The sequence below is a fragment of the Alexandromys fortis genome, unplaced genomic scaffold (assembly GCF_014885135.2).
Source record: "Alexandromys fortis isolate MF-2015 unplaced genomic scaffold, M_Fortis_MF-2015_v1.1 scaffold_15, whole genome shotgun sequence".
NCBI classification, from domain to species: Eukaryota; Metazoa; Chordata; class Mammalia; order Rodentia; family Cricetidae; genus Alexandromys; species Alexandromys fortis.
In genome coordinates, this window is record NW_026067911.1 from 82547 (window position 1) to 108321 (window position 25775).

Genomic DNA, 25775 nt, shown 5'->3' on the forward strand with positions numbered 1-25775 from the left:
ACACTTAGAGCTATAAATTTCCCTGTATGGGAGGGTACTTTGCCCTCTCTTAGGACAGGAGGGGGAGAGGAGAGGCTGAGTGGGGGAGCAGGAGGGAAGTGGGAGGAGGGGAGGAAGTGGAAATTTTGATTGGTATTATTTATAAAGTAATAAAAAAAGAAAAATAATATGACTTAAAAAATAAATAAATTTCCCTGTATGACTGCTTATAATGTGTCCCCCAAGGTTTTCATTTTCACTCAGTCCCAGAAAGTATTTTTTATTTCTTTCTTGATATCTTCTTTGGCACATTCATTGTTTCATAATGAGTGTTTTAATATCCACGGGTATGTGTATTTATTATTTGTTTTGTTTTACTGTCAACTTTAAGATTATTGCACTCTGGTAAGATAAGGTATAAGCAGTGATTTCAGTCTTTAGGAATATGTAAGTATTTGTTTGTGTCACAGTATGGTTTGCTTTATAAAAGCATCTGTGCACTGCTGGCGAGAATGTGAATTCTTTAATTCTTTGGTGTTTGGACAGAATATGCTATAGATGTCTGTTAAGTTCTTCTGATGTGTGAAGGCAATTAATTTTGATGTTTTCTGTTTTTGTTTTGTCCAGGTAACCTGTACATTGGAGAAAGTGGGATACTGAAATCACCTACTATTGATGCTAATCTGTGTCTTCCAGTTGTTGATACTTTCTGAGATTGGGTACCCCGGAGTCTGGTGCATATCTGCTTAGAATAGTAATGTCTTCCTGCTTATATGTTCCCTTGATTTGGATAAATTTCCTATACTTTTTACCTCTTCTGATTCGTTTCATTTGATGATATTTTGTCAGATATTAGGATAGTGACACCTTCTTGCTTCTGGTCCCATTTCCTTAGAGTACTTCGGTTCAGCCTTTCACCCTGTCTTTAAAATTAAGCTGTGTGGTTTGTTTTTCATTTCCTCTTTTTTTTTTTTAAAGGTTTATTTATAATGTTGACAGTATTCTGCTGGCAAGCCAGAAGAGGGCACCAGATCTCATTACAGAAGGTTGTGAGCCACCATGTGGTTGCTGGGAATTGAACTCAGGAATTCTGGAAGAACAGCCAGTGCTCTTAACTACTGAGCCATCTCTCCAGCCCCCTAAGCTGTGTTTCTTATAGGCAGCAGATAGGTGGGTTTTGTTTCTTGATCCATTCAGTCAGTCTGTGTCTTTTGATTGGAGAATTGCGGCCATTGCTATTTCAATGTGTGTTAGTTGTGATCATATTGTTGATTTTTGGTCTTGTTTGTATTCTCGGCAAGTTTTTTGTTTGAGTAGTTACCACTTTGTATTCCTTTTCACAGTCTCCTATGTTCATTCTCTTCAGCCTAAAATAATGCTTTCTATATTTTCTTCAGGCTTGGATTTTTGGATGTACATTTTTATAGGGGATAATGTTGTGGAAAGTTTTGCTTTTCTCTTCAATCATAGTAGATAGTTTTCATAAATATATTAGTCTACATTTTTGTCATTGGTTTTTAGAACTTGGTGTGCATTGCTCTAGACTCTTTTTTTTTTTGCTCTAGACTCTTTAGGCTAAAAAAGTTTTCATAAAGAAATTAGCTGTATTCTAATCAATTTTCATTTATATCTGACTTGCATTTTTTTTCTCCTGTATCTTTCAATACTCTTTCTTTGTTACTTAGTGTTTTAAGAATGGTATGCTGTGGGGGATTTTCTTTCTGGTCTTGTCTATATTATATTCTGTGTGCTTCTTATACTCATATGGGTGTGTTTTTTTCTTGTTTATGTACATTTTCTTCTATGTGCTTATTTAATACATGCTTTATGCCACTGACTTGGGATTCGTCTCCCTCAGCTATGCCTATAATTCAAAAGCTTTTTCCTGTGCTTTTAATTTTCTCATGTTTGTTGCTTATTTGGTTTAGATCCTCTATTTTATCTTATCTTCCAGACATAATACTCTGTCTTCCACTTGAGTCATTCTATTTGCTAGGCTTTCCTTTGAGTTCTCTAGTTGAGCTACTGAGTTTTCAGTTCCATCTTCATTTCTGCTTGAGTTCTCTTCAGTGTTTCTGTTTCTTTATTTAATTCTGATTTCAAGTCCTGATTGCCCTCCTCACTTCCATCAGCCTTTTATGTTTGTGTTTCTTGGACACCACTTAAGCTCTTTTCCCCGATTTCACTGAACAGTTTCTTTGCATTTTCTTTAAACTGCTTGAATTCTCTGAGGAGGTTTATACTTTTTCTTTTAATTTCTGTGTCCTGGAGTTAATCTAGGTAAGTTTTATGGGCAAACATTTCTACAGCACTGGCGGATTTTGGAGAGGAGATACCAGCTTGATCTTTCCTATTTTTAGCATTCCTTAGGTGAGATCTGGGGATGTAGGCTTCCTTTCTCAGTCTTAATTTTGTCATGGATGGAGCAGTGCTGGGGAGAGAGAAGATGCTGAAGCAGGCTTGGATCTGGAGATTGGAAATGGCTGTCAGGTAGGCAGAGGAGACTGGCCTGGTACACAGGACGAACTTCTTGTTCCAAGCTGAGAGTGTGGGGATAGATAGGTCTGAACAGCAAAGTTGGCTATGACCTGGGAGAGTTGTGTTGTGTGGCAGTTAAGCATGGAGGATACTTAACCAAGCCTAGAGCTCCTCTGCAGTGAAGGCAGCGAAGGCCTGACTAGGCTGGTGCACTCATTGTGGGAGACGGTAGAGAGGGTATGGATGAAGAGGTCAGTGGTCCTCACCAGGACAGAGCCTGGAGGAGGACATGGGTAGTCTGCACGTGGCATGGGGTTGTGAAGGCCACATGAATGATGGTAGACTGAGTCTTGGTGGAAGCCTAGATGTTGACTGCAGTACAGGAGGAGGTTGTGGGACTAGGTCAGGTTGTGGGATTGGGGACCCTGTGGAAGCCTAAAGGTCTCCATTGCCAGGCAGAGGCTGTCAGACTTGGCTAGGACGCAGGCTCTCTCTGACATGATGTGGCAGACAAGTATTAGGGGGTACTCACCAGGCTAGACCCTGGAGGAGGATGTGGAAATTGGTATGGAGTAGGGTGGTATAGGCAACACAAAGAGTTCTGGGAGTGGATCTCAGTAGGTTTTTTTCCTTTGATCAATCCTGATGGTTTGATTCTTCAGTATTTAAATAAATGTTGTTACTTTCTGTGTACTTGTATTAGTCACTTTTTGTTGCTATGGCAACATAGAGCATCCCATAAGGAATTCTTACTATTATAGAGCATGGCTACTTTCTTCGGTAGGCATCATTTCAAGATAGGTCCTGTAGAGCAGTCATCTCCACTGGGAACGGTTTACTCCTTAGCTCTTCTAATGATCACAGGATCTTTACTCCTGGGCTGCTCTGTTGCACTCCTTCTCTTTGACACAGTAAGGTGGCAGCCTGACCCAGGAGAGAGATTAGGAGGACAGATTGAAACATGTATCTGAGTGGGAAGGCCAGTTCATCTCCAGAGCCAGTTTCTTGGTGAGGCAGCTTATCAATATAACATGTTTGTGAATGTGTGTGTGTGCATGTATATGTGTGTGTGCATGTGTGCATGTATATGCATGTGTGAGTGCATGCATGTGTGAGTGCATGCATGTGTGCACATCTGTGCATGCGTCCATGGGTGCATGTGTATGTGTGTGTGTGGCATTTGCTTCTGTGTAGAACTCAAGTCAATGCTTTACACTGAATAGGAAATTTGCTGTGGAGTCCAGTGAAAAGTGGCTACGCCCAAAGCACCCCCTTCTTATGACCTACATAAAATTGTTCAAACAAGTCATGAGTTCTGTGTTGTGCGTTGCAAAAAGGCTGACAAGGGACAGAGAGCATCTCATCTCCCCCTTTTGGTGTGCTACAAGACACAGAACCCTTGACTTGGGTTCCTTTCTGATCGCTTTAAATTTTGTAAGGTGGCAACTATGTGTCACTCTGTACTTATGATAAGTATGTCACCTTGATGAAGGTGACAGCACCCTCTGCCTTCGTTGGTGTCTGACTAATCTGGAGGCAGCCAATTACTTGAAAACCTATATCCAGTTTCTGTGTGTTTGAAAATGGAGGCGTGGCGTCAGAAGGGGTGACAGTAAGTAAGAGTCTTCAGAGAAGGGTTCAAAAATACTCTAGAACATAGACACTTTAGGATAAAATTAAGTAAATGATGAGCCCAGCAAACTAACGTTTCTAACAAAATGTATTCCTAATATAAGCATTTTTAAACTGCAGATTTGCTTTAAAACAAGAGGAGGAGAAGAGAAAAAATGTTGACTGGGTTTATGAAAAAATAAAGGCTCAGCTAAGAGAAAAAGAAGAGCAGTATAATAAAGAAGTTAAAACGAAACAAAAGCTTGAAATGCGTGTTAGAGAACTGGATGTGGAATTGAAGACTGCAAGAAATAGTCTTAATAAAGTAAGTTAATCATGTACAAATAAAATTTGGTTTTGTTTTTATCAATATTGCTTATACCTTTGGATATATTGAATATAAACATACACAATCATATGTTACTTACATATGGGACATGATCTGAGAACTACATATTGATCTGCAGTCATCAAAAGTGTGCACTCATGCAAGTGTAACCCATCTAACTCATCACCAAGGCAATGCAGTCTCAGCCTTATGGCATCCTTGAGTGGAGTGGAGACTTCCTCGGCTCTCTCTTTATGCTTACTAGGGAGGCTTGGGTCATGCAAACTCAGCTGTGTCCAAAGCCACCCTCAGCCAATGGCTTCCAAGTTCATTGTTTCATGTACACAAAGAATAAGGAAATGTAAACACAGAAAAATAAAATACAGATTCATTAAGGAAAATTGAGAACGAATTCACCAGACGAGGACAGGCTCCAAAAGAGAAACACCATCGTGCTGCTCTGATGGTTTGTGTTACCCTTGTCTTTCATGGGTTCTATAGAGAGAATTCAGTGGAGCCTGATGGGCTCTCCAGGGATTGGTCTTTCTGTGCACATAATGGACCCAGCTAATGAGAAATCGCTATGCCCTGTGCATGCTGTCTTGGCTCTACCTAAGAACTTTTATCCAGTCAGGGAAGGGGTCACATGTGATATATGACTAGCTGGTGATCAACCATGGGTCCTGCCCGCACTACCAAAGGGCAGCTAGCTCCTGTCTCATTACGGGACCACTGTGTTTTCTTATGTGGTAAATGACAGTATTATTTAGGTTCTAAATAAAAACAGTGTCGTGAGAGTGCTGGAAGTTCTCTAGAGGATTGACAAGCCCATTCCCTGAGATGAACAAAGAACTGAGTGAGCATCTAAGAAAAAGCAAAAGACCAAGCAATAGAGAAAGCAAGAAAGCCAAAGCAACCCCTTGGGATGGGAGAGTCCCTAAGGCTGGGAGTCTGCTGGATCGGCTCTGGGTTAGATGTTCTCTAGGACCTCTAAGTCCTCCCTGTTCCCCTATTGATCCAAGTCCAAGTAGACGGTCTTGGGCTTCCATGGCGATTTTATGAAGTGCTAGCTAGCGGTCTGAGAACCTTCGTTATGTCCTTTCAAGGCTAAGTTTGCGCCTTTCCTGCTCCAGAATCATCTTCAAGTATCTTCAGACTGAACTCCTAATCCTCCTGGATCTGCCCACTGGGGTTCTTGCATCACCAGCATGTGCCACAATTTCTGATTTTACAGTGTGTTCTGAACAGAACCCAGGGCCTCATGCAAGCAAGCACCCTGCCACCTGAGCTGTGTTCCCAGCACCAAGTTTTGTTTTTACTGCCAAAAAAGCTGGCTACCATTGATGTGATCAAATGATGACTGATTCATGTGGGAGACAGGTTCTAGAGGATTTGATCCACTCTTTGAACATTTTTTTCAAAGTTTGTCTCTTAATATGGTTTTATCTTGTCAAGTGGTATAAGAATAAATCCTTCTCTAAATGTGTCTAGGCTATAGAGGAACGGAATGACATTGAGAGGCAGCTTTCGCAAGAACAGAATGCCAGAATCCTGCAGGACCAGATTCCGGCAAATCACCTTCACAAACAAAAGGAGCTGAAAATGGCACAAGAGAAAATCAGTTCTCAGGTACTGTCTTCAGTCTCTTCCGTTTTAGGCTTTAGTCTCTGTATATGTATTTGTATGTGTGCATAGCTTTTAAAAACAATTAAAGGGCTCATGAAAAGTACAGAGCACTTTTCAAAATTCTATGTGGATATACTTACTAATACACAATTTGATATGGAAATGGCTTTTTCAGAAAGTTGGATAAAGTAATGTTAACCCAAGTCCAACTGTTTACAATACAGTAATAAAATTCACAGTAGCCTTGTCTAAATGTTCATGTGCAATTTTAGGCATCATAGAGTAATGTCTTTCACAGTGGTCTCATCCATAAGGGTTCATTTTTACATGGTCACAAAAGCCTTGTTGATAACAATGTTTCAATCATCTGCAATGGGACTGTGTTTTCTCCCTCTTCATCTGTTAATGGATAGATCTGCTTATTTGTCCCAACATTTGATAAGGAGGAAAAGCACAGCCAGCAGAGATCATATTTCAGACGTCATTTCCTTCTTTTCCAGAAGAGTAGCAGTTCCCTCCAAATCTGTATTTCAGCACAAAGAGCTTTTGACAGCAATGATACACTATAGTGTAGACAGAGAACCTTGTTACCGCTAAGTCTCACCCAGAACAAACGCGTTGGTTTCTGTGCTGTGATTTCTACAGTGTGGTGGCTGGAGCCCAGGTGTTTGCTGCAGTTTTTCTCACAGTGAGACAGGTCTCTAAGCTCAAATCTGGACCTATTTATTCCATACAGACATTTCAAGATAACACTATAGAAAGGCCTTTATACCCTTCTCCAAAGGTATTTAAAGGATGTGAAAGATAAGGTATTTCTCTTTCATTTTAGGCGTATTTGGAAGCACATAAATAGTAGGAACAAGTTTAATACTTAATATTCAAAGTAAGTCAATGAGAAATTATATAGATTTTGTCATTGGAGCATTAAAAAGCAACTTTATTTAGATATAACAGATGTAATACTAAATAGTTTATACATTTGACATAGAATTCACTGTTTCTTAATATACACATAGAATTTCATAACTACTTCCAGCATCACAAGCAATTTTAAACAGTTTTCATTACTTTGAAAAAGAAACCATACACTTTTTATCTGGGAAAACTCTAGTGACTGGTCCCTCCCTTATTTTCTGTGCTAGAAACCCATCAATCTGTTCCTTGTCTCCTTAACGTCCCAGATATAGTCCTTTTTGTGTGTCTTATTTTCTCTTAAAATAATGCAACTTATGTAATTTCAAGTGTCAGTCCTTTTCCTTCTGTTTATTGTGTATCTGTACCACTTACCACTTACTGGCTGAGAGATGTCAAGGCTCCACTTGCTGGCTGTCTTGGTTGCTTCTCTTTTGCTGGGAAGAAACACTATGACTAGAGCAACTTATAGAAGAAAGGCTTTATTGGGGCTTACAGTTTTAGAGGCTGATTCCATGACCATCCTGTTGGGGAGCATGGCAGTAGACATGGCGCTGAAGTAGTTGAGAGCTTGCATGCCTATCTATGAGAAGAAAGCAGAGAAAGGCACACACACACACACACACACACACATACACACACACACACACAGAGAGAGAGAGAGAGACAGAGACAGAGACAGAGAGAGACAGAGAGAGAGAGACTCACTAGGAATAGCATGTTTCCTAATCTTTCCCAAACAGTTCTGCCAACTGGAGACCAGACATTTAAATATATGAGCCATTGTCACTCAAACAACCACCCCGGCTGTTCCTGAAAGTGCTGCCAAGAACTCTCATTTATGGAGTACAATATGTCATCTCCCTCCTACTGGATTTTATTCTAGAGTTTCCTAGGCTGCTTTGATCATTTCCCTTCTTTTGCTCTTGCAATTGTGTCCATTTGCTTGGGAGCACAAGGTCTCATGTTGCAGCCAAGATGAGCTGAAGCACAATATATAGGCTGGGTAAGCCTGGAACTTGTGATTCTTCTGTCCCATCCCCCCCAAATGCTTGGATTCCAGGCCTACATAAGCCACTGCACAAAGCTAGATGTCTTGTTGTTAAATAAGTGTAAATATGTGCACTTAACAGTTGTTTGGTTAAGATGAACTCTTCCAGTCTAAGTCAGCAGACTACACAGGTGCCTGCACAGCCATATTTATTGTGGCATTATTCACAGCAGTCAATTTAATGAACCAACTCAGATGTCCATCAACAGATCAGCAGATAAAGGGAAAAATGGCATGCTGCACTGTAGAATTTTATTATGCCATAAAAGAACAAAATTTTATATATATACACACATATATATATATATTTATTTATATGGTAGATATGAATACCATGTAAGTGATAAGAAGACAATTTTGGGAAATGAAGAAGCTATCCTAGACTAAAGGGGAATGAGAAAGGCAGAAAAGGACAGTGTTGCCTGGGGTTAAATATAGTTAAAGTTTATGATATATACAGATAAAAATGTATTTTTGAAACTTGCCACTATGTACAGTGAAATAGGCTAATAAATAAAAGAAAAAATTACATTCTTCATACCATAGCAATAATTTATTTAAGACACTGACATAATTAGGCTCTCATTTTAAATAGGCTATATAATTAAATATAAAATTAATAGCATTCACTTTAACAGTGCAGAATTGTTTTGCATTTTCTCACTATGGATAAAGAATGAGAATCACCATCATTCTTTATTATGCGGTCGGAGCTGGAATTTATGACTGTATAATAATTTGCCACCTAAAATGCTCTGGATTCAGATTTTCTGACAGCCATCATTCCATACAGTCTTCAGTATTCATCAGAGTGCACACGAAAGCCTCCCTGCATGAACAGTGACTGGGAATGAATTGATTCAGGAATTCTACTACAGTCCAATATTTTTAGCCACTGGCTCTTGCCTGCCTCTGATGACCATGCCACTTGCATAGTCCTCAACCCAAGAGGCAGCATTTGCCTTGTGTTTCATCATCACTGCCCACCAAGGAGTCCAGAGAACAAACGGGTTGTAAATATTGATAAGTGGGCAAAGATTCAATAGGTTAGTGATATTAATGGCTTCGTGGGGTTTTCAGAATGTGTTCTGGGCCTCCTAGTCCCCATTTGTTACAGTCTCTAGGAGGAAGGAATGATTAGTTCACTTCACACAGGTGATTTCATCCACTGGCATACCTCTGGTTAAGAACACCAAGTTCTAGTAAGCATAAAGTATAATAATAATACCCATGACAGTATAATTTATACTATCAGCCTAATGAAGCTCTTTGTGTATATCCTGTCATTTAACCTTTCTAAAGGTCCAGTGAATTCCGTACTATTATTGAGTCCATTACAGAGAAGAAGCAGAAATGGAAAGATAACTTACCTGGGACCACATAGCTAGTGACGGTTGAATCTGGGCTTTAACCCAGTATTTAGACTTGTGCGCAGACACCGAATGTATTGTTCAGATTACTATGATGATTGGAACTGCCAGTCATTTATATATGTGTGGACATTTCAGATCACACTTGAGGGAGTCCTTGGAACACAACAGTTTAAATTTTCACCATGGGGAATGTATTGTTTTCCTCCATGTTATCAATTTTGTTGTTTTTAGTGTTGTTATGGCTTGAAAGCAAAATGTCTCCTACAGGCACATGTGTTTAAATACTTTGTCTGTTGTAGTAAGTTATCTTGAGAAGGTAAGGCCTAGATGAAGGGTGTGGGTTACAGGGAGGCAGGTCTTGAGGCATGTAGGCTGGCCTTGCTCCATTTCTAGTCTCTGCTTCCTGACTGGTAGAAATACAGCAAGCTGTGCTGCAAATGCTTGCCACCACACATTGAGCCCTAGCTGACTTGTGTTCCCCACCATAAAACTGAGATAAAATAAATTTCTCTCCTCCTGAGTCACTTCCTGGCAGGTTTTATACTATGGCAATGAGGAAAGAAACTAACACTGGAAATTGGTACCAAAAAGTGGAGTTATTGCTGAAATAAACCCAATTATGTGGTTTGTTGGCCTTTGGAACTGGTTTGCTTGAAGAATATGGGGGAATGTGTAACTTAGGGCTGAATAAGCCCTGGAATGTTGTAAGTAGGGTTCCTTTCTGCAGTAGATGATGACAATGCAGAGATCCACAATCAGTCAAATGCAGAGCTTGAGGAATTGTGAGAGGCTCAGCTCTAAATGAGATGTCTGTGTCACACTCCCTCTTCCAAAGGTTCAGAATTCATTGCAGAGAGGGGGACAGAAAAATTGTAAGAGCCAAAACAGTGTTTGCCAGACATGACGGAACGTGTTCCTCAAACCATGAGTGAGCCATGGCTTCTCCTCATTATTTCTGTAAGGTATTCTGTTATAGTGACTTGAAAAGTAACTAACATGATAACACATAAATCCAAAATAATATTTCCTTTCAGTCATAGTATAGGCATCAGTAAATTTTTAAAGAACTTCTAGGCTCTGTGAATCCTAAGATCCTCATATTTTGCTGTAAGAGACTCTTTTGGATATGTGTGCTGTAATTTGGATAATTTTGAAGTTGCAACAACAAAAAGTAGCTAACACATTCTTCAGGTGAAGGGCTACTGAGTCCACTGAAACTTGACAGCAGAGCCCAGAGTGGGCATGTGTACACCTGATGACTAGTGAAGGATGTTTCCCTTTATTTTAGTTGCAAGAAGCACCGGATCAACACATAGAGCCTGCACAATGCGTTCAGAAGATGCACGACTGCATTCAGAAGTACACAGCAGCATGCACAATGGCTTGAGTATTAACAAAGCAAATAAATAGTGTGCTTTGAGATTTATGCCAGTCATGACAATTTATGAAAGTTATTCCTAATTTACTTGGAATGCACAATTGAGGCTTGGGGGGCTGTTCAGCGGCATAATAATTTTTGCACATTTTACATAAATGTTGCATCTTATCTACAAATATAGCTAGAAAAATGATACTTATTTTACTGTTTTGTTCTGTTTTGGTTTTTTGAAACAGGGTTTCTCTGTCTGTATAAGAGCTTTGTAGACCAGACTGGCCTCAAACTCATAGAGGTCTGACTGCCTCTGCCTCCAGTTACTTTTTAATTTTTAAGAATTTAAATAATTATTACTCAAGATTTTTGTTGAGAAATTATGAGATGTTTTTAAACTTGGCACACAAGAGTAACTACTTTAAAATGTACATTATAATAGACTTGGACTTGAAAATTGCAAATTAAAAGCTACAGCAAGAAAGCAAGCAGAGAAAATTGAACAGTTAAAGAAGAACCTACTAGGAAAAATTTTGGTAAGTTATTCCCTTATTTCTCATAATAATGAAAATAAAGTTTTATTTTTCTAGTATTTGGAATGTTTTAGGCAGTAGAACAGTTTGACTGGTGAACACACTGTATTCATACCAATGTGTACAATTATATTAGTAACACACATACTCCTCTTTGCAGAAGTTTGCTGACTTCATAAAATTAACGATCTGGGTAGCAAATTTTAAATTAAAATGTTGTGAGAGTCTAAAGGCAGTCTGTGTGTCCTACATTTTTAGCAGCTCATCCACTGAAGGACATGTAGACATCTATGTTTTGATTATTGTAAATAGTGCTGCTCTTACAAGATTGTTTAGTAAACAATGTATAAAATTTACATACAGTGTACAAAAGGAATACATTTATTAATGTACTTATTACTGCTATGATTATTATGATGTTTTGCATAGGGATTGAACCTGTGACCCAACAGATGCAAACCAGGCATTATGAGCACCAAGCTACACACCTCGCCTGCACTATGCATCCTGAGGCTGTGACTGAATCTCTGCTTGACTTTTAGAAAAGCTTTTAAAATTACAGGAAAGTAATTATTTGATGTAGACTTTGGGACACCTATTTTAGTCTAAGCCTTCCCCACAAGATTTTGACAATGAATTCCTTATAACATTTATCTCATCAGGAATGAGTACTAGGTCATTATATAAACATTTTTTCCCAGAGGACAGTGGAATCTTTGGATTCTAGAAAAGAAATTTTTTATATTCATCTGTGATCATTAGCCAAAGACTTATTAGTCAAAGTCCAATTTAGGAAAAAAGAGATTGTTCAGTATGTCAATATAATCATGTATTTTTAAAACTCTATAAATGTTTTCCAAGCAGAACAGAATGCTTTCCCCTGTAGAACTTAAGATCGTAAGTCTGCAATATGAACACTAAACTGGAACAATGCAGTCGCTGCTCCCAGTAGTTGTTTTTTAAGTCACAGTTACCAGACACTTACAGTTCCATTATAAAGCTGTAGTTATCGCTGTTGGATAGGTAGTCACTCTTTCTGCCCCAGCTCATGCACACAAGGACTTAAATGCTGAAGCATTGCACTGGCCAGTGCATCCAATCACTGGAGGTAAGTGGCTCATGATGGCACTGATTTCTTTAATGGACTAATACACTTTTGTTTCATAGCTGAGTCTAGATGAAGAGTAATGGGACGCACATCTGTCCTTGGCCTCATCGTTTTTGCTCTGCTCCATGACTACCATGAACTGAGATTTCTCCTCAGTAACACATCCAGGCCACCATAGTTTTCTGCCTCACTTCAGGCATAAAATGTCAAGTGATTGGGGACTGAAACCTTTGAAGCCATGTGCTGAAATAAATCTTTTTCTAATTAATTGTACCAGGGGCAGGGAAACCTGAACAATATAGAATGTCGGCACCAAGAAGCAGAATGATTGCTGTGTCAAACACCTAACCCTGTGGTTCTTAGGCCCTTAGAACCAATTTGTGTGAGGAATGTAGAAACGTTTGAAAAAAAAAAGCTTATAGAAACTTTAAGAGAACTTTTGTCTGGGAGCTCAGAAGACTAAACTGTGGAAAGTGTAGGCTGTGCTCATGAAGTTTCAGATAGGAACAGGGACTCCACTCTGGGTAGACTAGAGGTCATTTGTGTTTTCTTCTTGAAAAGAATATGTTCTCCTTTTGTTCATGGCCTAAGACTATATGAAGCCAAGTTTAAAATGATAAATTAATTTAACTTGCAAAAGAAGAAGTTCCAGGCAGCCTGACATTCAGGCTGTTGCACCACCATTGCGAGCTGGTTTTAGGTAGGTGTTTACTAAATAAAAACTAGGAGCAAAAATATGATTGGACAATTTTTGAAATCTTGTGGTTTGGTCCGTTTTGCCTCTATAAAACTGGGGTTAAGAAGGTATGATCTCTGCAGAGATAAACACTGTTTAAAAGAAGCCAAGGGTCAGGGCTCAGTGTTGCATACCTTTAATCCCAGCACTCAGGAGGCAGACACAGGTGGATCTGAGTTCTAGGTCAGCCTGCTCTACATAGTCAGCCAAGGTTATAGAGTGAAACCATCTTAAAAAAAAAAGAACCAAAAACAAACACAAAACCAACAAACAAAATCAACAACAACAGCAAAAATAACTATATAAAAAAAGAAGCCAGGTATTTTTTTTTAACCAGGACAATCAGAAAGATTTCTTGAGGGTGTCTCAAGTATCAACAAGACCACCACACCAGTAAAGGCATTAAAGATATAAAAGGGTAAATTCATTTTTAAAAGACTTGAGAAGTAAAAACAGCTAGCACACTTCTGACACAAGACTGCCTAAGATGCTGTTTCTCATAATTCCTTACACGATGCTCAACTCATACCTAAGGGTTTGCTTACAGCTCAGAAACTAACAACAAAAGACTGTCAAAACTCTTAAATGTATACTTAAATGTACACTAAATGTCTAAAGGGCATAAGCCTTTAGAGGTCAGAGGGAGAATATTACGGTTTAAAAAGCCTCATATGTTGAAGACTTGTGCCCTCGCTGATGGGTCCAATCATTCTCAGTGATTGGTTCATAGAGGTGCCAAATTCAACAAGAGAATAGTGAGAAATATGATTGGCTCATAGATGTGCTAAATTCAACAGGAGAATAGTACATCCATGAATTCGTAGCTGAATATGGTATAAGGTCTGAGGACTTCTTGGGGAAAATAAGTCAATGGGGATGGGCCTTTGACAGATGGATCTGTCCTTGAAAAAAAAACCTAACAGTTGTGTTGACGGGTCTATCTTATGACTGAAAAGTATCTTTGAGATTTCATATAGTCTCATTCTCTTACTATATTTTAATATACAGAATTTGACAATTTATTAATAATGAGTTAGCTAAGAATGAAAGCCTCAAGGTATCCTCTTATATCAGTATCATACAGATCAGAAAGTGAGAGACTAATAGGACCCTAAGACTATTAAGTTTATCAAAAATAATGAGGGTTTTGCTATTTATTCTTTAAAAATTAGGAATATTAGCTAAAATCATTAGCCACTTTGAACTCCTCTCCACAGGTCAGAGTCACCCACTGTCCCAATTCCTCATGTTCAGCTACATCTCATTTCTGTGCTATTTTTGTGTGTCAGAAATCACCTCAAAATTCAGTGTCTCAAAGCCAGCATTTTTTTATAATCTACATTTAAGTAAGAATTAGTGCGGCTGGCTCACTTAGCACCAACTTCAGTGACTAGAAATTAGGCACCAGAATAATCTCCAAACTTGTTTATACACACATTTAGCAGTAGAATCTGAACTTTAACTAGACTTTTGCCTGGGTTGTCTTTATTAGGATTTATTGTGTGGCTTGAGTTCCCTCACCATTACAGTATCATGCTACCGAATTAAATCATTCTTATGCACAAAATAATATGGATTGTGTCTCTCGACCTTTTTATCACTCATCTTTGAGAAACATTACATCTCGGCACGCAATTCAAATATTATCAAACATTTACAGTTTGGGAAAGAATTACTGACATTAGAATCTTTATTTATAAGATTCATTAGAGTGTTATGTATTACTTTCCGTCATCTGGGAGCCAATTATTGGACACCATGTAATATCCTTATGTCTTTAATAGTGAAGATAGATGCCATGAGATGCCTTCTTCTAAGGGGTAACTTCATGTTAAGACAAAAGTGTAGAAAAATAACATTTTTGTAACAAGATAATGAATATGAAGACCATGTTTTTGTGACTTTGGTAAAGTTTTTATTGTTGACCTTCTGAGTAACAACGGTGTTGTAAGAATCAATTAGAAATGATACTTTGTTGCAACTAAAGTTGTGTCAGATTTCTCTTAGACTATTCCCAGCCCACTTCCCCAGCACCAAAGCATGTGATTTTGTGCCCACAGAATGATGATCTTACTGCGAAACTGGAAACTGCGTCTTCCAAATGTCTGCAACTGCATAAAGAAAATCAGCGGCTTCGGCAGGAGTTGCTGTCTGTGAAAACTGTACAAAAGAAATGTGAAAAATTAAAGAAGCATAAGAAGAAGTTAGAACAAGAGATAGTTAACCTCAAAAACCACATGGAAAAGAATATGATAGAATGTGGTCAAATAGAACAGTATAAATGGGAAATCGAAGAGAAAACAAAGCAGGACTTAGTGGAAAAATTAAAACAAATCAACCTATTTTTGCAGGTTATTTGCTTACAATATGTCTTTTCACTGCCAATTATATTTTGGGTGTATAGGCTGCATGTGCTCCTCCTACTTTTGTAGAGGTCTGTTTTATAACTATTAAAGAAATGGTGGAAAAGGCCAGAGGTTAGGGAGGACCAGGCTGAAACAGTGTCTTCTGGACACAAGCCAGCTGAACTCACAAACACATAGCAGATGTCACAGTTTGCAGAAGACCTGGACGAGATGGAGCCAGTCAACATTTAGCATGGAGTGGGCCGGGGATCGTGAGCCCCTCCCCTAACTAAGGAACTCTGGACAGTTGATGGCCTCTAGGGAAGAGAGTAAGTTTTATAGGCTATAGTCCCCAGTAGGTCAGTCATGGTCCAGTAGACAGCCCTACAGGCATGACTGTATGAACAGCACAAAACTGGTACATCACTGTATTTAAGAAAATAAAGACAAGAAATTAAATGTAGGAGGTCTTGAAGGAAGGAGAGGGGATGCACATGACAAAATACATTCTTATGAGACTCTCAAAAAATAAAAATGTTGTATTAGAAATTTTGGAAGGCAGATAATGCATGTTTTCCCTTGAGATAGTCCCATTGGTATAACCGAAATGATCATGCAAAACCATTTTTCTTAGAGAATCATTTGATACTGAAGACTAGCTGGCACAAAACATGACTTAGGGAGAAAAAAATATGGCACAAAAATTGCACTTTGAATTGTACTTAAGTTACCGAATTCCACTTTTAAAACTGTTAGATTGTGTGAGTCTGATTTGAGGCCATAGTTGATGGCTAGAGCACATGGTAAGCACAGGCGTGCAGTGCTCAGCACCACGAGTAGTATAATGGTAACAGAGAAACGAACGGTTCCATTTTAAGTTCAAGTTTAATGTAATTCATATTTATGAAAAATCTTTAGAATTTAGCATCATTTTACATATTTAAATGCATTTGTGATGTAATTGGTCAAAACTAAAGGAAACAGATGCGTAACAACTGTTTGAGCGAGTCATTGTGAAACTGCTCTCCTTTGCATTGGCCAGACGCAGGCAGCCTATGAAGACAAGCTAGAGAAGCTGAGGCACAAACAGAACGCTTCGGTGCGAACGCAGATGGAGCTCAGAATAAGGGACCTGGAATCGGAATTCTCTAAAATGAAGAATCAAGTAGATTGTAATCAAATCGAAATGGAAAACTATAAGCAGCTCTACCTGCAAGAAGTCAAAATTAGAAAATCATTGTCAAATAAACTAAGCAAGTAAGTCAGAACATCATGGAAGATAAATCAAACTCATTAACTTGTCCCCAGGACACATGAGGGATAAGGAAAGAAACTCTAGGATGTAAATTTAGAGACTGGTGCAGCAGCCAGTCAGAGTGCTGATCTAGCAAGGCAGTGCCCCTCCTCTGCAAAAGTTTCAAAAGAAAAGAGAATATAATTTTAGAACATAAGATCGACAAAATAACTTATCCTTAAGGGGCTGGGGAGATGGCTCGGTGTCTAAGAATGCATACTGCTGTTGCAAAATAACTGAGCTCCGTATCCAGCATCCTCATCAGGCAGCTCACAATATCCATAATTCCAGGTCCAGGGAATCAGTGTGTCAGGCTGTGCCAGCTCCTTCATGTGAGCACACACATATCCCTTTGTAAAGTTTTAATAACTTCATCCATGTCAGCGTCTATCTCCCCATCTTCTTCCATATGGCTTTGTATCCTGCTTTATTCTCTGCTATAGTTGACCTGCAAATTCTAAAGCTGTGTACTTCATACACTCTTGTTACCAAATTTCTGGTTAGCATCCTCAAAAAGAAACATTGACACGGTTGGAAAATTACAGCTTAAACCTGCGGGTCATGGGATACTATTACCAGTGCGCTGGGCACATTCTAGCCTGTGGGATTAGGTTCTTTCCCATTACCTCTTGAGGGTCCCTACACACAACTGTCCTTTAGCGTGTTCTAATGTACCTAAAAGTACAGTTTTGTCACAGGAAAACATAAGGAAAATATAATTTGGAAAGATGAGAAGACACTTTCTGATTCAGTGTAGGTCTGAGTGAGGCCTCTAAGGCCTTGGGAGATGTGTAACGGCTGCTTTGTCCAGAGGTGCTTAAGCTGTTCGTGATCGCCATCTAAGCCATCTCTTCTCTCGTAGAAATGATTCCTCTGAGTTATTTTTCACTGCCACACACTTAAAATGGGCAGAATGTACATATAATAAAAGACAAATGCCTTTAAGGGATAGATTTTTATATTGGTTTGCCAAGTACATATATTTGTAACTTTCTCACTCTTACTTTCAATGTTTTCACAGAGTAGATTGGCAATTAGAGCTGGGCAAACTAGCATACTCATCATTTCACGTGTTTCTAGGGACATTGGGAATCAAATGCGGAGGGCTTCTCCAGAAGTCAGCGGTGTGACTCACTGAGCCATGTGTTAGCAACAGAGGTCTCTCTGCTGCACTGTTTGGATTGTTTGCTAGTTAGAATTCCCCTAGAAATACATGCACTGCTCTAAAGCAGTTTAAGCTCTTTATTTAGATACAATGTATGTGCTCTGACACAGTCTGAGTACTAAGATACTGCTTAAGGAGGAATTTCACTGACCGTTTTAAAATGTGGATTCCTGAGGATGCACTCAGGAAAGTGAGGTGTGAACAATTTGTCTCGCACTTTTCTTAGAACAGATGAAAGGCTAGCAGAGGTGAAGACCAAACTTCTCCTGGAGAGGAAGCAGAGCAGATCACAGCACAGCACCACTGACACAAGATCTGTCCTGGAGTCCACCTGTCCTCGAGACCTTAGTAATAGACTTTTCATCCCAAGAGGTTTCTCCGGAGAAAACGTAATGGTTCCTACCTCAAACCTCTGGCGTTCGGTTGAGACCATGGAAAACTGCAAGACCAAGGTAATCTTTTTTACTTGCTTTAGATTCCATTCTGGTGTGGTTCTTTTTCATTTCAGATAATACTAAGTTATTTAGTTGGCTTACGCATGTTGAGTGAGCACCACAGTGTGTGCTCATAAAGAAAGAACGCAGGAATTTGATCATCTGCAGAAGCTCAGAGGCTCTCCTTCGCATGCAGTGCTCGTTTGTTAGCTTGGGTTGCATATGTGACTGACAGCTAGACTGCAGTTTCTTTAAAACCGTGTTAGCTCACACTTTAGAAAAGGAATGTGACAGCCAAAAGCCAAAGGTTTATTTTAAAATGCTTGGGCTTTCCTTGTAAATGATTTTACTTTGCGCTTCTATATTAGTTTCAGCTTTTTTCCTAGTTAAGTGAAATATATCATTAGAATTTTAATGGATTCGAGGCCAGCCTGGTCTAGAAGAGCTAGCTCCAGGACAGGAACCAAAAAACTACGGAGAAACCCTGTCTCGAAAATTTAAAAAAAAAAAAAAGAAGAAAGAAATTTTAATGGAATTGCATTGACTCATGATTTCCTTTCCATGTCATGGCCAAATTCACAATATTAATTCTGATAGCCTATAAGCATTGTTACGACTTTTCATTTCCTATTGCCATCATTGGTTCCTTCCTTTGCTATTTTTAGTGTTTCATTGTCAACTTTCCACTGTCACCTTCCTTACCCACTCAACTTTGTTTGCCCCCTCTTTTGTTCATCCATCAGTCCAATTTTAATGTCCATGTATTCGTGAATGTGCAGTGTGGTGAACCTATCAGTGGCAACACTCTTAAAGAAGAGAGACTCTCAACAGCTCTCAGCTGCAACAGTTTCTCTGATATGTCCACTACCCATTGCCGTCGTCGTATTTCTTCTGGCTTGAACGTGCTCCAGGATTGTGTATGCTGTCATAACTACCGTCATTTTGTGTGTGCCACTGGCTGCTTTGTCTGGAACATACTGGTCCCTTCTGTTCATTCACCTCCTCTTGCTTTTGCAGTTTTTATGCCCCTCATTTAATTGCTCCATTTTTAAATCATCCATTGTGGAATCATCCAGAGACCTAACTTTCTCCATAGTAATAGTGTTTCCCATTTTTTAACGTGGAAAGAAACCCTCTCTCTCTCATCTTTCTTTAACTAATTTCCCACTTTAAAAAATTCCAGTTGTCACCCGGGCAATGGTGGTGCATGCCTTTAATCCCAGGACTCAGAAGGCAGAAACTGGTGGATCTCTTTTGAGTTTGGGGCTAGCCTTGTCCACAAGAGCTAGTTCCATGACAGGTTCCAAAGCTACAGAGAAACCCAGTTTCAAAAATAAATAAATAAATAAATAAATAATTCCTGTTGTCTCACAAAATCTGCTGCTGATGGTGGTGAAGGGTGAGGCTAGCTGTCACTTCGTAGCACAGCGGGCCGGAGAACACAGGTAGGACACAACCTGGCTTGGGACAGCAGCCTGAGGAAAAGGTCCAAGGGAGGCCCACAACCCACAGGAAAAAGGAGCCAAAGAGGCCGTGTGCAAAGTGGACCCTGGGAAATGTGCGAAAGCAGCGTGTGTGATGGGTGCGGGTGAAAGCATAGAGCTACCCGAAGCCAGAGCTGCCCAATGCAGAAGGGCTAACTACGGTGGCATTTGGAGTCCAGGCACCAGTGGAGTTTGAGACTTGTAGAGACTGCTGTAGATTGGGTGCAACAGGAAAAGCCCAGACTCGCTCAGAGGGCTTGGGGAAGAAAAGGAAAAGCCAGCCTGCGGTGTAGTGCCTCCTGCGGGTACAACTCCTGTGTGCATGCAGCTCAGGCAAAGCCACTAGCAAGTAGTTATTTTGTGAATTCCTGCCCTGAAAGTGGAATGCCCGATAAAGCATTAATCTAATTAATCTCTTCAGCTCCTCAGTCCAAAAGGGCCAAGATCCTGTCTCAGCCCACCTAACCACTTCCTGTTCCTCTCTCTACAGTCCTCCAAACCTCTATGGTCAGCTAGTGGCTAACTCAATCCTCTGGCTCCCAGTAAGCTTTATTTGTCAGAACACAATCAAAATATCACACAACAATGGGAACTTTTGAAGTTGGGTTCGAATGCATTCTTACACTGTAACGTAGCTACAAGATTCTTGGGGTCCAGGTATGTGGTGTTTGAATAAGAATGGCCCCTATAGACTCATATATTTAAATGCTTAGTCATCGGGGAGTGGCGCTATTTGAAAGAATTATAACAATCAGGAGGTGTGTCCTTATTGTCACTGGAGTGGGCTTTTAGGTTTAGGTTTCAAAAGTCCACACCAGGCCTGGTCTCTCTCTCTCTCTCTCTCTCTCTCTCTCTCTCTCTCTCTCTCTCTCTCTCTCTCTCTCTTTCTCTGCCTATGAAACAGGATATAGCTCTCAGCTATTGCTTCAGCATGTGCCTGTATTCAACCATGCTCCCCAAATGTTGATAATGGACTAAACCTCTGAAATTGTAAGCAAGGCCCCAATTAAGTGCTTTTTTTAAAATAAGAGTTTCCTTGGTCATGGTGTCTCTTCACAGCAATAGAATATTACTCTATTCTCATGAAATTTATCCTTTCCTGTGCTTGCATGATCAAGATAATCTCCCTGCCCCCCCGCCCCCCCACCCCCCCACCCCCCACCCCGCTGCTCTGCATCTAAATTTCCTTTAAATATCTTCTGAAGCATTGGTTTGCTGATCCTGAATCCTGTTAATTTGCGCTTGTCTTTAAATATTGTTTTCTATTAATTTCCTACTCTGCTGGCTATAGTAACCTTAGTTAGCAATTATTTAACTGTGTTTATTTTTTATTAACTGACTTTCTCATTTACATAATTTTTGAAAATATGTTTCCTTGATGAATTTTTCCATGTTGCTCTCTTTTCTACATCTTGATGTCCTTTCTTCATCACATTGCTTGTGTTTCCTCTTAGACGTCTCTAGTCGTTTCTAAATGTACACTTGGAACATTAGAGAACTCTAAAACTTTAAGTCTTCCAAACTTGGGCTGTGGAAGGGCGTGAAACTGGAGATTTTTATATTTTCTCACATTTAGGCTTGTGCTGACCCTAAAATATTAAGTGTCAGATATCTGTTAAACAGAAATAGCTGGGGTGGGGTGGACTGAGCTCGCTGATGGAGAAATTGTAGCACCCTGGAAGCTGAACACATTTATTACATAGAAGTGAACAAAGATGCAGTTATTACAGACAGCTAAATATGAAGACATGGTTATTGCATATTTATAAACAAGAGGCAGGGTTTATGACTCATGAATGGATCACAAGTTTAGCTACTATTAGTAGGAACAATCTCTGCAAGGGAGTCCAGGAGGACAAGGTTATGATGAACATTATCTGCACACACTGTCAACACTCACTCTTAGTCCTTCAAGGAAGGCTTTGCCATCCCTCTGAGCCAGAAGGTAAGGAGTCCTTGATGTGTTAATAACATGCATCCACTCAGGACTTCATTCACTCAGGACCCCCTCCACTTCCTACACAAGACAACAGAGCTTCTATTCCACTGAAATTTCAGCATTTTCAATTGGATTACTCATGAATCTCAAGTGATTGGTGGCTTCCAAGTTGGGAGATCTGATGACCTCTGGCTTGACCGATGAGATTCTGTAGATATCTCCATATGATAGGCTTACCTCTTAGCCTCAGAGGGCAGACTGCTTATACAAATCCTCATGCTGCTAGAATTTCTTGGCATGTCAAAATCCTGCCCAACTTCTCTCCATGACTGCCTTCTGCTCTGTGCCTTATATTTTGGCTGTGGGGTTGGCTTTGGGATTCTTCACTTTTTTTCTACAAGGACCCCACAAAATTTTAGTCTTAAAAACAATTAGATTCCCTCTCAAGATGATGACTTCCCTCAGCTCTCTGAGACTTGGGGAATGACAAAGAGACCTGTTCTGGACTGTTGACCAAACACATGAAGAATGATTGTTTTTTCCAATCTCAAAGTTTGCAGGAAGCATGAATTTGTCACGTGCATTGACCACTTGTCTCTTTTCACCAGGCCACATCGTCTACCTTTTGAAAGGAAATTGGTTACCCTCTCCCTCTAAATTTGGAAATATGTGATCATTCTTCCTTTGTCCCCGCCACTCTGTTCTCCACACTTTTCAAGGGTCTTCTTTGTGGTTTCCAGTGCTTTGCCAATCTTGCTGTCTCTGAATTAGTCCATTCCTTGCTATTTGGACTCTTTTCATTCCCTGCAACACATGGAGGCAGTTTCTAATCCATCCTCTTACCCAAACAGCCTCAGTTTTTAATATTTTAATGTAAAGTTCTTTTTTTAAAGATTTATTTATTTATTATGTATACAGTATTTTCAGTATTCTGTCTGCATGTATGCCTGCAGGCCAGAAGAGGGCACCAGATCTCATTACATATGGTTGTAAGCCACCATATGGTTGCTGGAAATTGAACTCAGGACTTTTGGAAGAGCAGCCAGTGCTCTTAACCACTGAGCCATCTCTCCAGCCCTGTAAAGTTCTTTTTAAGGGAAAAAACACCGAAGTGAAAACGGAGTTTGAACAGATACCCTTTTTATGAAGAGTAACATTTTGCTAAGAATCACAAAGTAATGCAACCAGCCTAAAATATGAGGATTTGTTTAACTTTTGTATTAAAAACACAACTCTTTGAAACATGGGCATGAACTAAATGAATAGTAACAATCACACTTGCATTGATGAATCCACAACAGGTCCGCACATTGTCCCTATTACTTAACTCAGAACACAGTGGGGTTTCAGTTTACTTATGATTTTAAAGACATCTTCTAACTAAGTATACTCCTAAAAATCTCAATTAAGGGTAATATTTTCCTTTTATTTTCTACATACATTTTAAAATAAATGAATGAATAGATCCATACTGTATTTAACTTTTTAAAATTGGATCACTTTGTAATCCAATTGACCTTTGTATTACTGTGAATCCTAGGTTGGCCTGGGATTCACAGTTTTCTCCTACATTACCTTCCTGTAAGTAGAGATTGCAGGCATGTGTTACCTCAGTGCTTGTTGACCACATTTTAATGATATATGGACCCCATCATATTGTTTCTTGCTTAATTTAAACATTATAACTAATATTTGACTGATTTTAGGTGCTGCAGGAATGGGAACAAAGTATAACTAGAGAATTAAGACAAGGTAGGTGTCAATTTTGATTCATTAAATTTGGATTAATTAACTGATTCCTGGAATAAAGTATAAATAGCTGACAGTATCTCTTTCAGTGGGAGTTTCTACGTTGCTATTTGTTTTTACAAAATCAAGGGAAAGGTGTGCAAAACACAAGCATCTTAATGAAAATATATTTATCCACTGTTTATTCCTTTCCTATAGCTTTAAGTTCCTCAAAGCCTTAAACAGCTTAAACAGATACTTTTTATATATAAAGAATAACGTTTTGCTAAGCGTCACAAAGTAATGCGGTTAGCCTAAAATATGAGGGTTCATTTAACCTGGTATTAAAAACACCACGTTTCTGAAATGTGGATATGAACTAGAAGAGTAGTGATCACACTTGTATGAGATGATACAATGGATACGTATTATTCTGTATGCACCATGTGGCTCCCACTCTCTTCATTTCTCCCATTCTTGTGAAACTATCCTTAAAGGCAATGGCATAGCTCCAAAGACCCTCGGGATTACAGGCAGCTAAGGAATTGGAAGAGCAGGATAAGGATTCTGCTTCAGGGAAGAACACAGCAGTTGGTATCCAACACCAAATGGTCAGCCCTGAAAATATACATACAGGTAGCCTTATACAGACAGAGCAGGTGGTATTTATGTATTTAGTAATATATACATGCATGTATGTATGTGCATAACAATAATTAATGAAAAAGTGACCATGAATTTGAAAAAGAGTGATAAGGGATATATGAGAGGTTTGGACAGAGGAAAGCAGCAGCGAAAGAGCCACTCTTCATAAACGGTCACTTGACAAGTGCCTTTCCACTCTCCCAGCATTTCCTTCCTTACCTGTTTACCGTTTATCCTCAGGGGAAGCTTAAATTTCCTTATCATCAACTGAAAATACCCAAATCCGCTTGTTCTTGGCAGTACGTCAGACTTACCTCTGCACAGACTTCCCTCTACCTGCTGGCTCTCACTCCTGCCAAGGCAGCCTACTCGGAACTCCACCCACGCTCCTCCTGCCCGTGTCCATGTTCTTCTCTCATTCTGCTGTCTTCCCTTTCTTCTCGCCCTTCAGATAGCAATGAGCTCTTAGATATCCACCAAAAAGCCGTACTGACATCTGAGTCTGATTGTTCTACAAGTGTTGTGTTTTGTACCTGTCAAAGTGTCTGTGAGTACATGGACATTGTCAACTCACCTGTTCTTTTTCTTAGCATTATGTATTTGGTTGTGGAGGAACAGACTGTGTACTCCTCACCTGTCTTACCTGTGCTTGTCACAACGCCTTACTAAACGGCTCTTGAAGAATGCTTGAAGACCAGGAAAACCAGATGTACTGTCATTTAGTCACATTGGCAATTAATTATATAACTATTGCCAATTTCATTTGTCATTTCTGCTGTAATAGTTTTAATTTTTTTACTAATGAGAATTTTATACATATATATAAGAAATACTATATACACACACATATATATATATCGTTTCCTCCAATTTCCCTTTTTTCTCCCATCATGTCCTCTTCCATCTTCATTCTTTGTTTTATAATTCGCCAGCTTCCGTTAGTGCTGGCCATCTGTTCATGGGTGTGGAGCAGGTCACTGGAGCCTAAAAGTCCTCCTAGTGGCCATATTTCCCCAAAGGAATGATTCTTTCCCTTTAGCAGCTATCAGCTCTCAATAGCTCCTCAGTAAGGGGCAGAACCTGGAAGTCATCAGCCCCATCTGTGCCAGATGTTGATCTTGGGGTAGGCCTTAGCTCCATCTGTGCCAGATGTTGATCTTGGGGTAGGCCTTAGCTCCATCTGTGCCAGATGTTGATCTTGGGTAGGTCCTGTGCAGGTAAGCACAAGCACATATGCTGTGAGCTCATGAGTACGATGGGTGTTTCCTGTCCACAAGGCAGCACCCCTCCCCATCCTCTCATTTTGATATTCTTTCCACCTCCTTTTCTGCATTATTCCCAGTCTTGGCTCAGGGGATTGTCTTATCTCAGGGCTCTGACCAGTTTTGCATCTCTCCAGTGACTACTGTCTACTGCAGATAGAAGCTTCTCTGATGACTGCTGAGACCAGCCCGGGTCTTTGGGTATAAATATAACTGTTTAGAAGGTTACAGATATAATGAACATTAGCAAAACAATAGTAGGTTCTGCCCTCCAGTCTGTGGCCTGCCGAGCTGTGCTGTCTAGTTTTATGTCAACTTGACACAAGGTGTATTCGTCAGAGAGGAGGGTGCATCAATTGAGAAAATGCCTCTAGA

The 25775-nt window shown here is 39.6% G+C and overlaps 1 protein-coding gene across 1 annotated transcript in view; it reads left to right on the top strand.

Annotated features, from left to right (window-relative positions):
- Nucleotides 1-25560, top strand: part of LOC126499198 (ankyrin repeat domain-containing protein 26-like) — a 33795-nt gene extending 8235 nt beyond the window's left edge. Inside the window, exons 4-11 of the mRNA XM_050138319.1 lie at nt 4210-4393; nt 5888-6025; nt 10647-10717; nt 11170-11263; nt 15165-15455; nt 16492-16706; nt 18135-18360; nt 25510-25560. Of these exons, the coding sequence (XP_049994276.1) occupies nt 4210-4393; nt 5888-6025; nt 10647-10717; nt 11170-11263; nt 15165-15455; nt 16492-16706; nt 18135-18360; nt 25510-25560 (1270 nt within the window). The remainder of the gene's footprint in view (nt 1-4209; nt 4394-5887; nt 6026-10646; nt 10718-11169; nt 11264-15164; nt 15456-16491; nt 16707-18134; nt 18361-25509) is intronic.
- The last annotated feature ends 215 nt before the right edge of the window (nt 25561-25775 follow it).